We start from the raw sequence: 13,289 nt of genomic DNA, 5'->3' as shown, positions 1-13,289 counted from the left end.
GTTCATGAGATAGAGCCCTGTGTTGGGCTTTGTACTGACTACATGGAGCCTGCTTGGGATTCTCTCTCTCCTCTCTCTCTACGCCTCCCCCCACTCGCTGTAAATCAATCGATCAACCAATCAATCAATCAGAAGTTTTAAATTAAATTTTAAAGTGACATATTGAATTTGGCACTAATTTAAAACAACAATGGGAACAAATTCTCTATATGCTCTATAAATAAGAAAAACAATTTATGAAACTGTTTTTGGGATTGTTCCAATCAGTGCAAAACTTGCATGTTTGAAGAAAATTATAAGCTACTGTAGCCTCTTACAACTGTGGATTCAGGAAGGTCTCAGGAAATTCTAACCATAGTATTATGTTGAGTTTCTCTTTCACTTAAAAAGTGAGAAATTCTACAATTCCTTTCCCAGTTTTATAACGAATACAGTATGGAAAGAGATATAATCTATATGGGCTTTCCTTTGGGGAACCAATCTTTCCTCCAATTCCATGTGATCTGAGTCAGACTAATCCCTCTAAACTGTGTCTGTATCCAGGACTCAAGCCTGGCCCATCAGAATGTTCCATGCTAACTGGCCAAAGGAGTGGTTCTAAAATAGGTCTAAGTCAAGATGGTATAGTCTGAGTCCTCCCCAGGATCTTTCTTTTGGAATGTTCATAAAAGATATTCTTTATTTTGGGATTACAAGATTTAAAAACATATAAACTGGAGCTCCTTTTGGCCACCTTCCCCACTGCTAGTTCAAAGAATAAGGCTAATGCAAGAGCCTTGAGCTGCAAAACAAAAGCCAAGAACAAGAATACATCCCAATGACATCATTAAAAGTCAAAGATCTAGATACCCTCAAAGCTATTTCTACTCCTGAAATTTTGATTTGCACGAATAAAGTCCCTCTTTTGCTTAAGCTAGTTTGATTTGACATTCTATCGCTTCAAACTCAAAGGGTTTCCAATATACTTTTATTGTATAGAGAAAAATAACTTGTTACTGAGTAAATGCCATAATTGTTCCAGTGTATTATACCACAAAAGGCACACTAGATTATAGTGACTCCTTACCTTCAGAATGCCTAATAAAGATACTTTCTGAGTTACAGCTAGAACTCATCATGAAATGTACAACCTGCAACCCTGAATAAATGTGATCGTATGGGTACTCACACTCATCTAGCCCCAGCTGATAGGCCAAGTTCTGCAGGCCCCGTACCTTCTCCATCAAATTAGCTGTGGTGAGGCTCCCCAGTTCTGAAACAGAGTAATTTATTTCAATATCATTTCTTTCTACTGTTCTCTAGTGACAATCCATTCAGATTATGAATCTTTCTTATAAAACTTTTCAAGCTTAATTCTTATCTAATAAATAGAAAACGGATCTCTTCTCATCCAATCATTCTCTCTATACACACACACACATACACACACAGAAATCAGTGAATTTTTCCTACTGTTGCAAAATGCTTCAGATGAACTTACCCATTTAATGAGAAAATAGCATAAAAACATAGCAAATTATGTTTTATTCTAAAGACCCTTTTATAACTTTCATTTTACCCATCACACAAAATAAACACACCATTAAAATATGAAACCTTGTGATCTGACACAACACTGAGAAAGTCTCAGACAGATCTTTGTCTTACAAAATGGCACTGTCTCCACTATCATTTATAAGTCCCCATTATTCCAAATAATAATAAAATAGCAACAAAACAGTTACTGTTCCCCATTTCCCTAAGTTAGTAAACAGAGACTAAACATTAATCCAAACTACCTTCAAACCAAAATCCTATAAATTTTTTTAAGTATACTAGATAAAAAGACAGTATACTTAAAATAAAAACTTAGTTTACCAGATTTTCATTTAAATAGCACACAATTCCTTTTATGTTTAGATACAGATCAATTGGAATGGAACATGATGCTATAATCCCTTACTAAAAATGTAAAGTTTCCTTAGGAAATTCATACTGATGGGACATTATATAAATGTCTGTTTGGAACATTACAACAATGAACCCGAGATGCCCTTGAGACTTAATTTTTCCATGGTTGGAGGAGGGGATCTGGATTTAAGCATTTCATGCAGAACAATGAATTACTTCTGAAATCAAATAAAGGTGTTATTTTCTCCCACTTATCATGCCACACTCATTATCCATATCTGGCATAAGTAGACTTTCGTGATCTGTTCAGCTCTTGAATAGCTCAAGAAAGCCAGATTTTTACCTTAATTTCAGTCTATTACTTCACAACCATCATGAATCTTATCACCAGAAGGATGATAAAAATTAAATAAAGTAGAGCAAAATCAAGGAAAATTAATGTTTTTTAATTTAAATTTCCACTTTGTGGTTGAGTTCCAAGTCATTTATCAAACAACAATATTCACTACTTCTAGTATTCTTTATGGAAGAAATTGATGGCATAGAAAGAACTAAAAGACAGGTCTTAACCCACTAAGAGGTTATCAATTAATAGTACTGACAACAATATATGGCAGTAAATCCTAAATAAGGCACTTGTGTTAGAGTGGTAAAGGACTAGACTTAAAAGATCGGTTTAAATTTTAATTCTAATAAATCTTGGTTAAGTTAACCTCTGAACCTTAGACACCATCATACCTAACTCACAGGACCTTTATGAGAATTAAATGGGAAATTTTTATGTGAGAGCTTTTGTTGACTGTAGCATTATACAAAATAAAGTTAATATTAAAGGAATTTAGCAGCAGCAGAAATCATCATGACTGGTCCTGAGTTGAAGGGATTTATACATGAAAAGATAGGGACAAGCATTCAGACATGAAGAATCATGAATCAGCTTAGTTAAGCAGGCTGTCTGACTGCAGCAGAGAATACCCATAAGGGAATAGTGAGAGAAAAATTGGAAAGGTGGTTTGTGGAAGAGCATAAACGTCAGGTTAAAAGTTAGAAGTCACCAGCATTGCTTACCTTTCAACATGTCAATGTCATCACGTTCTATTTCAGCCATCCATTTGGGTGGAGAACTAGTAATAGGCTGTCAAAATGTAAGAATACATCCACTCAGATGCATACAAAATGTAAAGAGATCGTAATCTTCCTTCTTATAAGAAAAGTAGATTGTCCTACAGTCTTCAGCCTTCAGGCTTTTGTTCAAAAATACTGACAAATTATAATTTCAAAAGCTCAGATTTCTCTAGGTTCAGATATGGCCTGCAAAGAGTCACTTTACAAAATAATACTGCTCATCTTTATAGTTGGTCTCAAAGAAATTATCTTAGAAGAAAGGTCTGGGGACACCTGGGTGGCTCCATCAGTCAAGCCTCTGATTCTTGATTTGGGTTCAGGTCATGATGTCATGGTCCATGAGATTAAGCCAAAAGCCCCATGTCATGCTCTGCGCTGACAGTGTGGATACTACTTGGAATTCTCTCTCCCTCTCCCTCTGCGCCTCCCCCCACCTCAATCTCTTTGTCAAAATAAAGAAGAAGAAGAAGAAGAAGAAGAAGAAGAAGAAGAAGAAGAAGAAGAAAGGTCTGACCACTGTTACTATTTCATGCGTAAGAGATTAGTAAAGCAATGAAAGAAATTACTTGAAATCCAGTTCTGGTAAAAGACTCCAACTGAACTGCTCGAGACAATCAGCAAGTAACATTCTCTGGCACAGGAGAAGATTCAAAGAAAGATGTCTCTGTCTCTCTCACACACACACACATACACACACACACACAGACACACAGGAATATTACTCGGCCATAAAGCAATGAAATCTTGCCATTCGTAACAACACGAATGGACCTAGAGGGTATTATGCTATGTGAAATAAGGCAGAGAAAGACAAATACCACATGATTTCACCTATATGTGGGATCTAAAAGAAAAAAAAATGAGGGGAGCTTGGGCAGCTCAGTTCGTTAAGCGTCTAACTCTTGATTTTGGCTCAGGTCATGATCTCACAGTCATAAGATCGAGCCCCATGTTCAGCTCTACACTGATAGTGCACTGAGCCTATTTGGAATTCTCTCTCCTTCTGCCCCTCCTCCACTCGTGCTCACATGCTCTCTCTCTCTCACAAAATAAATAAAACTTAAAAATAAATGAATAAGCAAAAAACAGAAACAGACTCATGAATACAGAGAACAAACTGGTGGTTGTGTTGGGAGAGGAGTGGGCAAAATAGGTGAAGGGGATTAAGGGATACAAACTTTCAGTTATAAAGTAAATAAGTCACAGAAACAAAAAGTACAGCATAAGGAATACAGTCAATGATAATGTAATATATATAATTGTTGATTCACTATGCTATACTCCTGAAACCAATATATTATATGTCAACTATAATTGAAGTAAAAATTTTTTAAAGAGGGGCGCCTGGGTAGCTCAGTCGGTTAAGCGTCCGACTTCGGCTCAGGTCATGAACTCGTGGTTCCTGAGTTTGAGCCCCGCGTCGGGCTCTGTGCTGACAGCTCAGAGCCTGCTTCAGATTCTGTGTCTCCTTCTCTCCCTGCCCCTCCTCTGCTCATGCTCTTCTCTCTCACAAAAATAAAGACTAAAAAAAAATTTTTTTAATTTTTTTAAAGAAGTAGTCCTCAATTTGTGAGACTATCATGATCATCACTTCAAATTTCATTTTACTATAACATTTTAGAAAACTTTAGAACTTTTATCTTCTCATTTATGCAAAGTAAACTTACATGCTCGCTTCGCGTATACTATGAAAAGTAAACTTGCAAAATATGAAAGAGAGCCCATTCTTGGAATAACTTTTGGCAACAGTTTTCAAGCCTAGTTGCACATGAGAATCATCTATGTAACAAAAAAATATAGATGATGTGGACACTCCAGATGCACTGATGTAGAGTATCAGAGGTGGGGAAAGGGTCCAGTGAAGAGAACAGAGCAACCGACATTACAATGTATTTTTTTTGTTGGTTTTTTTTTTCAACTCTGGATACATTTTATTTATTTACTTTTCAACACAGTTTATTGTCAAATTGGCTAACAGTGTGTGTAAAGTGTGCTCTTGGTTTTTGGGGTAGATTCTAATGTACTGTTTATTTAACTTCAAAAACATTTCAGTACCCTACACATACAAAAAATGGTAACAGAACGTTTTAGGGCCTGCTGCCTTGAAAGTAGGAAAGTTATAGCTCTAATGGATGCTTTGCTTTGCCTTCTAATGAGCCACTGAGAAATTTCAAATTCTTGTAAGGAAGTATAAGCTAAGATCATAATGCATCTCATAAACAAAAGAGAAAAGTTTCAAAATCATGGTTTGGTCAAAAAGAATATTAGTATTACATTAAATATTTCAACTGCCTTGCCTTAAAAGTTTTCACGCTGAGAAAAGTGGCTAATAGACATAGGTCAAAATGCCAAAATAGAGCATTTGGACAGAGGAAGACATTATTATCAACATGATGATAATATAAACAGATTTCCAGGGCTGTAGTTACAAACTGATTTTAAGCCTATGACATTTTTCTTGAAAATAAAGAAACAGGAGATATTTAAGCTTTTACTAAGGAGTAAAACACTATATAAACGTCATTAGGTAAATAAAATATTACTTACACTTTTAAAGGAAGCTGCGAATTCAGCAACACCTGGTACTGAAAAGAAAAAAAATATTATTTATTCAATAAATATTTTAGTGTCCCCAGACATAGAGGAGCCAAATAAGAAGAAGAAAACAGCCTTGTCTTCAAGGAGCTTACAGTCTGGAAAAGGAGAGAAAATCGGTAATTATTTTTTAAGTGCTCCAAGAAAGATACCAGGTGATATGGGAAGACAAAAAAAAAAAAAAAAAAAAAAAAAGGGAGAGAGAGAGGAAAGAAAAGAAAGAAAAGGAAAAAAAAAAGAGAGAGAAAGAAAAAAAAGAAATCTGTATCTGACTGAAGGGAGGGAAGAAAAGCTTCTCAAAGAAAATAATGCCTCAACTGAACTTGGAAGGATCAGGAGTTAGCTGGAAGGACAGGGAGATACAATATGTCTTACCAAAAAATTTAAATTTACTTTTTTAGGTATGCTGTTCTATCAATCCAGTTGTTACTTAAATGCCTCACAAGAAGAATTACATTAGAAAACAAAATGATAAAAACAGATATTTAAAAATAAAATATTGTTGGGGTGCCTGGGTGGCTCAATCAGTTAAGCATCCGACTTTGGCTCAGGTCATGATCTCACGTCTCGTGGGTTCGAGCTCTGCATCGAGCTCTGTGCTGACAGTTCAGAGCCTGGAGCCTGCTTCAGATTCTGTGTTTCTCTCTCTCTCTCTGCCCCTTCCCCACTTGCACTCTGTCTCTCTCTCTCTCTCTCTCTCAAAAATAAACAGTAAATAAAATAAAATACAGTAAAATAAAATGAAATAACTGTTCAACCTCACTAATAAAGAAACATGAACTAAAGATAATAAATATCAGTAACGTCCAATAATGCCTAGTATCTGGGTAAATGGGCACTCACACACAGCCATCCTCTACATTGTGTACAAAGGTACATGTTAGAGGTACATGTTAAGTTGTTTGTAATATCAAACAGTGGACTAAAGTTTCCAAATAGGGTAGGAATATATAAACTACAGTATATCTACATAATGAAATACTTCAGGAGAATGAAGTAGATCTAGACCTACTAACATGGAAAGATGCATTAATAAATTACTAGGTGGGATAAGTTAAGCTATATTAGCCCAACCTGTACATGTGACACATCATTATAGCAAAAACAACAAAACAAAACAAAAACCAAAACCCAAAAAACCCTGCTGTATACTTTAAAAATATGTATTTGGGACGCCTGGGTGGGTCAGTCGGTTGGGCGACCGACTTCGGCTCAGGTCATGATCTCGCGGTCCGTGAGTTCGAGCCCCGCGTCAGGCTCTGGGCTGGCAGCTCAGAGCCTGGAGCCGGTTTCGGATTCTGTGTCTCCCTCTCTCTCTGCCCCTCCCCCGTTCATGCTCTGTCTCTCTCTGTCCCAAAAATAAATAAACGTTAAAAAAAAAAAAATTTTTTTTAAATATGTATTTGTTTATCTATATAATCATTATAAAAGCCAAGAGGATTTGTACCAAACTATTAATAGTGATTTTACAAGAGTGCGTGAAGGAAGTGAAGAAATACTTTATGTATCCCTGAATTGTCTGAACTTATTTCAGATGTAATTTTTTTAAGGCTGTCTATCATCTCCTGAGTCACACTGTGTCCTGAAAAAGTTAAACCACCAAAAAGCTATTCTTAACATCAGACCACAGAATTCAGTCTCTTCCCTGTGAAGTAAAATCAAATTTTTAACCATTACAGTTAAATGATAACTTCAAAACTCTCTCTCAAAGTAGCACTGATTCTCCTGTATTACTTCTGATATCAAGAAACCAAAAACTTACATTGTTCTGGCCAAAGGTCTGGCGAGGCACGGTCAAGTTTTTCAAAACTTAGCAGAGATGCTTCCAGATCTGTCCCTAGAACAAAACACCCACATGAGCCAAGAAGACACAAAACATGTTAATTCACATTTTATAACACTTCAAACTCAAAGAACATAACAAACTGGGACACTCTCTTGGAAGTCTAGAAATCCGAGTTCTAGAACTACTGACACTACCAGGCCATGATGTTATAAAAATAAATCATTCTCCTTCATCAAACTTCACTTTTCTGATCTATAAACTGGGAGCAATATTTTAGTGGGGTGTTAAGAAAAATAAGTAACAATAAACCCATCTGTATCTTCACTCATACTCTTAGACTTTCCCGCAATTAAGTGTCCCTGCTCCCAAGAAAGACAAACTCCTCTGCAGAGCTCTGCATGCCATTTTTTTTCTTGCTTTGTCAAAGATATCATCTTGAATAATCTTTCTTACACAATTAATTTCTATGTTTTCTACTGGCTCATCCTCAACAGCAAGCAAGCCTGTTCTAGAATTTCTCCTTCTTTGAAAAAAATTCTTCTATGACCCCATTACCTCCTTTTTCCTCCTTCATTTCAAAAGTTCTTGAGTTGTCTATCCTGCTATTTCCACTTCCTTTACCTCACATTCTCTCCTTAGCCCATGACAATCAGGCTTCTGCTTCTGCCTACATGGAAGTGTTGTGGTCAAGATCACCTATGACTACCTATGTTGTTAAATCCAGCAGTCACTTCTCTGTTGTCTATTATGTGACCTCTCTACAGCACTTATACACTGACCACTCTCCTTGAAAAACTCCACTTCCAGCTTCTATAAAACCTCTATGATGTTGATTTTTCTCCTACCTCACTGACTCCTTCCTCATTTTCCACCACACAGGTCCCACCCTAGGCTGGCTTCACTCTCTACCTGAAGTCTCCTAAGGAGATCTCATCTAGCCCCACAGTTTTTGCCATCATTTATATGTCAATAACTCCATAATTATATTTCCAGTCCCAATGTTACCCAGAACTTCAGAGGAAGAGCTAGGAGCTAGGAGGCTACTTAACAAACTCCTCTGCCAGAGCTCTAATAACTCCTGACATCTGTCTCTATTTACATGTGTGAAAACCGTAAGTCTAATACATTCAAAATCATCTCCACCTCAAGAAATAGAACCACCATGAACCCCAGTTCTCAAACCAAAATCCAGATGTCATCTATCCTTCATGCCTCCCTTTCCTTCACCCGTCCATTAGAATCCATTAGTAAGTCCAGTAGTTTCCCTCTCCAAAATACACCATGAAACCAAATTAACTAGCCAAGGAACCATCACTTCTCTCCCAGACTATTCAGAAGCCTCTCAACAGTTCTCCCTGCTTCGATTTTTACCTCTTCCCCTCTCTACCCAAATCTGTTCTTCACAAAGTAGTCAGAACTGACTTTTTTTTTTTTTAAATGTCAATCAGTTTGTGTCACTCTTCGGCTTAAGGGACTTCTTCCCAGCTAAGTTCATGAATGTATATTGTATCTGCCATGCCCTAGAAAAACATCATACATGATCCAGCCCCTGCCTAATTCTTCCATACCATTTGATACGTACCATTCCTTCACTACTCTTGCCCTGGCACACAGTAGATGCTCAACATTAATAACAATTAACGTTTGTTGAGTATCCATTGTGTGCTCAGTATGATAGACAGTTGCATAAATTAGTTCATTTAATGGTCTAAACAGTGGTTCTTAACATTTTCTGGGTGAGTCACATCTTTGGAAATCTGGGGGAAAAAGGGCTATGGATTCATTCCCTGGAAAACGTACGTATGTATAAAATTTCAACATGTGCTTTCCTTGGGGTGCCTGGGTGGCTCAGTCAGTTAAGCGCCTGACTCTTGATCTCAGCTCAGGTCTTTTTTTTTTTTTTTTTTTTTAATGTTTATTTATTTTTGAGAGAGAGAGAGAGAGAGAGAGAGAGAGAGAGAGGAGACAGAGTGCAAACGGGAGACAGGCAGAGAGAGAGGGAAACACAGAATCTGAAGCAGGTTCCAGACTCTGAGCTGTCAGCACAGAGCCCGATGCAGGGCTCGAACTCACAGACCACGAGATCGTGACCTGAGCCGAAGTTGGACGCTTAACCAACTGAACCACCCAGACGCCCCTCAGCTCAGGTCTTGATCTCAGAGTCGTGAGTTCAAGACCTGTGTTGGGCTGGATGCTGGGCATGAAGCCTAATTAAAAAAACAACAACAAACATGTGCTCTTCTCTAAACTGGATCCCCCCCCACACACACACACACAAATATTCTACGGGAATTTCCAGCAGCATTCTAATTGGTAAAGAACTCAACCCTAATAAATTGTCTTAATTATGCATCCAAAAATGGTAACAAAGAAAAGCTGTGTGTAACACACAAAATACCAATTTTCAAATTCCCAAGGAATGTTACTGATGGGAAGCTCAATCACAACAAAAGTGAACTTACTGAGAATAGGATCCAGTAACAAACAAGGGTGGTCTTATGATCCCACGGTCTGGGACATAACTCAGAATTTGCTGTGAGTGCTACTCTCATTCATTAATTCCAATGTTCTCCTTTTTAAAGAAGTGCTAAGCAAATTTAACATTAAAAAGACAAATGAGTAAATGACCTAGATTTAAATTAAATCTTACAGAAAGAGACAGGTAAAACACTAAAGATACCAGCTAGGGGCACCTGGGTGGCTCAGTCGGTTAAACATCCAACTCTGGCACAGGTCATGAGTTCTCAGTTTATGAGTTCGAGCCCCACATTGGGCTCTGCACTGACAGGGTGGAGCCTGCTTGGGATTCTCTCTCAACCTCTCTGCCCCTCCCCCACTCTCTCACACATGCACTCTCTCTCTCAAAATAAATAAACTTTTAAAATAGTGAGAAAGCTAGGCAGTGGAATATTTTAGGATGAGATACTTATTTAGAAGCTGTATTTAAGTTCAAAGTGCTCAACTTGATTTTGTCAGATTAAAAGGAAAAGATTAGGTGAAGAGTGCAATTCTGTAAAAGATAAGCACGAAAACTGAAAAATCAAGTGTGCAAATAGAGTGACTATGGAGATGGCTAGAAGATCAAGGGAAAACAATGTTTCCAATATTCTTCCTAGCCAAAAAAAGGAAAAAAAAAAATAGAGAACACAAGAAAAAAACAAAATACAAGCAACACAATTCTAAAATCTCCAAATTTATAAATATAAAAACAACTTAGTAATAAACTAAAAAAAAATTTTTTTTAATGATTTTTATTTTTTTTTTAATTTTTTTTTTAACGTTTATTTATTTTTGAGACAGAGAGAGACAGAGCACGAATGGTGGAAGGGCAAGGAAAGAGGGAGACATAGAATCGGAAGCAGGCTCCAGGCTCTGAGCCATCAGCCCAGAGCCCGACGCGGGGCTTGAACTCACAGACCGCGAGATCGTGACCCGGGTGAAGTCGGACGCTTAACCGACTGAGCCACCCAGGCGCCCCGATTTTTATTTATTTTTGAGAGAGGCAGAGCGTGAGCAGGGGAGAGACAGAGTATGAGTGGGAGAGAGGCAGAGAAAGAGAGAGACACAGAATTTGAGGCAGGTTCCAGGTGCTGAGCTGTCAGTTAAGAGCCTGATGTGGGGCTCAAACTCGTGAACCACGAGATCATGACCTGCGGCAAAGTCGGACACTTAACCTACTGAGCCACCCAGTCGCCCCATAAACTAAAAATTTGAATAGCAATTACTTCTACTTCTATCACTTGGCTGATTTTTTAAAAATTCTGGTAAGATACACATAATAAAATGTACCACTTTAACCATTTTTAAGGGTACAGTTCAGCGGCATTAAAAACATTCACACTGTTGTGTAACCATCATTACCATCCATCTCCAGAATATTCTCACCATTCTAAACTGAAACTCTGTACCCTATTAAACAGTAACTACCCATTCCCTTAGTTGACTTTATAAATGTCCTTTTTTGTTTTTTCTGGCAAGAAAGACATTTTAAGAGAGCATCCAGGCAGAAGGGATATTTTTTGACTCTGAACACCCATAATTTCTTATACAGTATGCACCTGTGCTCAAAAAACTTAAGACTAAGTTAAACTTGAAACCCAAGACTAGTAAATTATTGATTAAAAATAAAATGTTAGGGGCGCCTGGGTGGCACAGTCGGTTGAGCGTCCGACTTCAGCCAGGTCACGATCTCGCGGTCCGTGAGTTCGAGCCCCGCGTCAGGCTCTGGGCTGATGGCTCAGAGCCTGGAGCCTGTTTCCGATTCTGTGTCTCCCTCTCTCTCTGCCCCTCCCCCGTTCATGCTCTGTCTCTCTCTGTCCCAAAAATAAATAAACGTTGAAAAAAAAATTTTTTTTAATAAATAAATAAATAAAATGTTAATTGAAGGTCTACTGCTTGCCAGACACTGTGCTAAACTCTGGGATCCAACCATGAACAAGACAGACTTGGAATTTATAATCTAGCATGAAAGGGGCAAAATTAACAGACTAATTATGCTGACAGTGAAGGTAGTGAGACAGTGAATAACAGTGAAGAGAGGCAACTTCAGATACTGTGTTCTGGGAAACCTTCTCTGGGAAGTGATTAAAATGAGACCTTAAAGTACAAAAGCATTTACATGAATGATTAATCTCTTCCTCCCCCAAAGCACCTAACATTTTGCCTTTCATACAGTGGAAACTCAGTAATAGCTCTCCTGGCCTCAATTTCCTCATTCCTGAAATAAACTTTCAAGATTTCTTCCAAACACAAAATGTGTTTGAGAAAACTACGTATCAATGAAATGGACGTGAGGATGGGGGCGGTAGAAGCAAAAATTAAGCGAGTTCAGAAATGACTGCAAAATCATAAATAAGGCAGAATGGAGTGCAGAAGAATGCGGATATACCAAAACCACTTAACTGCTATCTTAAGTGACTTGTATCTTAGACAACATATAGACAGAAATCGTTCACTCACTGGGCCTGAGGAAATACATACAGAAGAAGCAAGAGAGTATGAGATAAGTGTATGACTACGAAAAGCTCAATTCTCATCTTTCTCTGGGAAGGGACCAAGACGGAAGGGACCAAAACAGGGCAACGGTCCCAATCTACCGAGACAGGAGAATATCAGGTTTTGCTTGTGGCTTAATTCCGGGAATGAGGTCAGCCACCAACCCCAGCTAGGGTTTGAACGAATCTTCCCAGATGCTCAAAAAGAAGAGAGAATCGACCCTTCCATGGGGTGCCCTGAGAAGAAAACTACACTAAAGCATCACATTTCCCCCCAGCAGTATATCCTCCTCGGCCCTGCCTCACCCAAATGGGGCGAAGGGAGGGCTAGAGCGACCCCGACCTTCCGCCTGGAATGGGCCCCACGAGGGTGCCCTCCTCCACCCGCTTGGTACGCAGAGGGGAAACGGGGCACCTCCGGAGCTACTGTGAAGAACAGGCGAGCTTGAAGACACACCCGCATCCTAAGAAAAAGAAGCCTAAAAGAAAGGGTTGGAGCTCAAGAACAAAAGTGTAAGTTCGAGGGGCAGGCAGAGAATGGAAGTCACCAGCAGAGTAAAGAAGGAGGTTGCAGCCGAAAGGTCTCTATGCCGGCTCTTACCGTCTGTGGGAGACGCCATCTTCCAACCCATGTCACGTGACGTGGCCAACCGTCGGCGGGAAAGCTAGGATCCATAAGCCACGCCCCCAGAGAGAAACCCCTATCCCCAACTTGCAGCCCCGTCTCATTTCCCCGCCCCATAGGGCAAGCTTTGCCTAGCCCCGCCTCCAGTGCTGGCCACACCCCCTCGCACAGTGGGCGAGGTACGGCGACTGCAAAGTTCTTGAAGGGTCTTATTTACTTTCTTCGGTGAGGGGGTGGGACCGCCGTCGTACCTGTGGCCAATCGGGGTTCCCTT

The 13,289-nt window shown here is 39.0% G+C and overlaps 1 protein-coding gene across 5 annotated transcripts in view; it reads right to left on the bottom strand.

Moving 5' to 3' along the window:
• LIN52 (lin-52 DREAM MuvB core complex component) overlaps positions 1-13,247 on the bottom strand; it is a 110,980-nt gene extending 97,733 nt beyond the window's left edge. For 2 of the 5 annotated variants that reach the window (XR_007153454.1, XM_047864760.1), the window contains exons 1-5: positions 12,992-13,239; positions 7,373-7,447; positions 5,563-5,600; positions 2,959-3,025; positions 1,169-1,252 (exon numbers count right to left, since the gene is read on the bottom strand). Coding sequence is in view for 4 of the 5 variants with exons in the window: in XM_047864760.1 (XP_047720716.1) it covers positions 1,169-1,252; positions 2,959-3,025; positions 5,563-5,600; positions 7,373-7,447; positions 12,992-13,022 (295 nt within the window). In the remaining variant the exon portion in view is untranslated. Of the gene's footprint in view, positions 1-1,168; positions 1,253-2,958; positions 3,026-5,562; positions 5,601-7,372; positions 7,448-12,991 lie in introns of all 5 variants that reach the window. The other 3 variants (XM_047864763.1, XM_047864761.1, XM_047864759.1) reach the window with 3 other exon arrangements.
• Between the last annotated feature and the right edge of the window lie 42 nt (positions 13,248-13,289).

The sequence above is a fragment of the Prionailurus viverrinus genome, chromosome B3 (assembly GCF_022837055.1).
Source record: "Prionailurus viverrinus isolate Anna chromosome B3, UM_Priviv_1.0, whole genome shotgun sequence".
Lineage (NCBI taxonomy): Eukaryota > Metazoa > Chordata > Mammalia > Carnivora > Felidae > Prionailurus > Prionailurus viverrinus.
The sequence above is the reverse complement of the archived record's forward strand: the minus strand, read 5'-3'. Positions and strand labels throughout refer to the sequence as shown.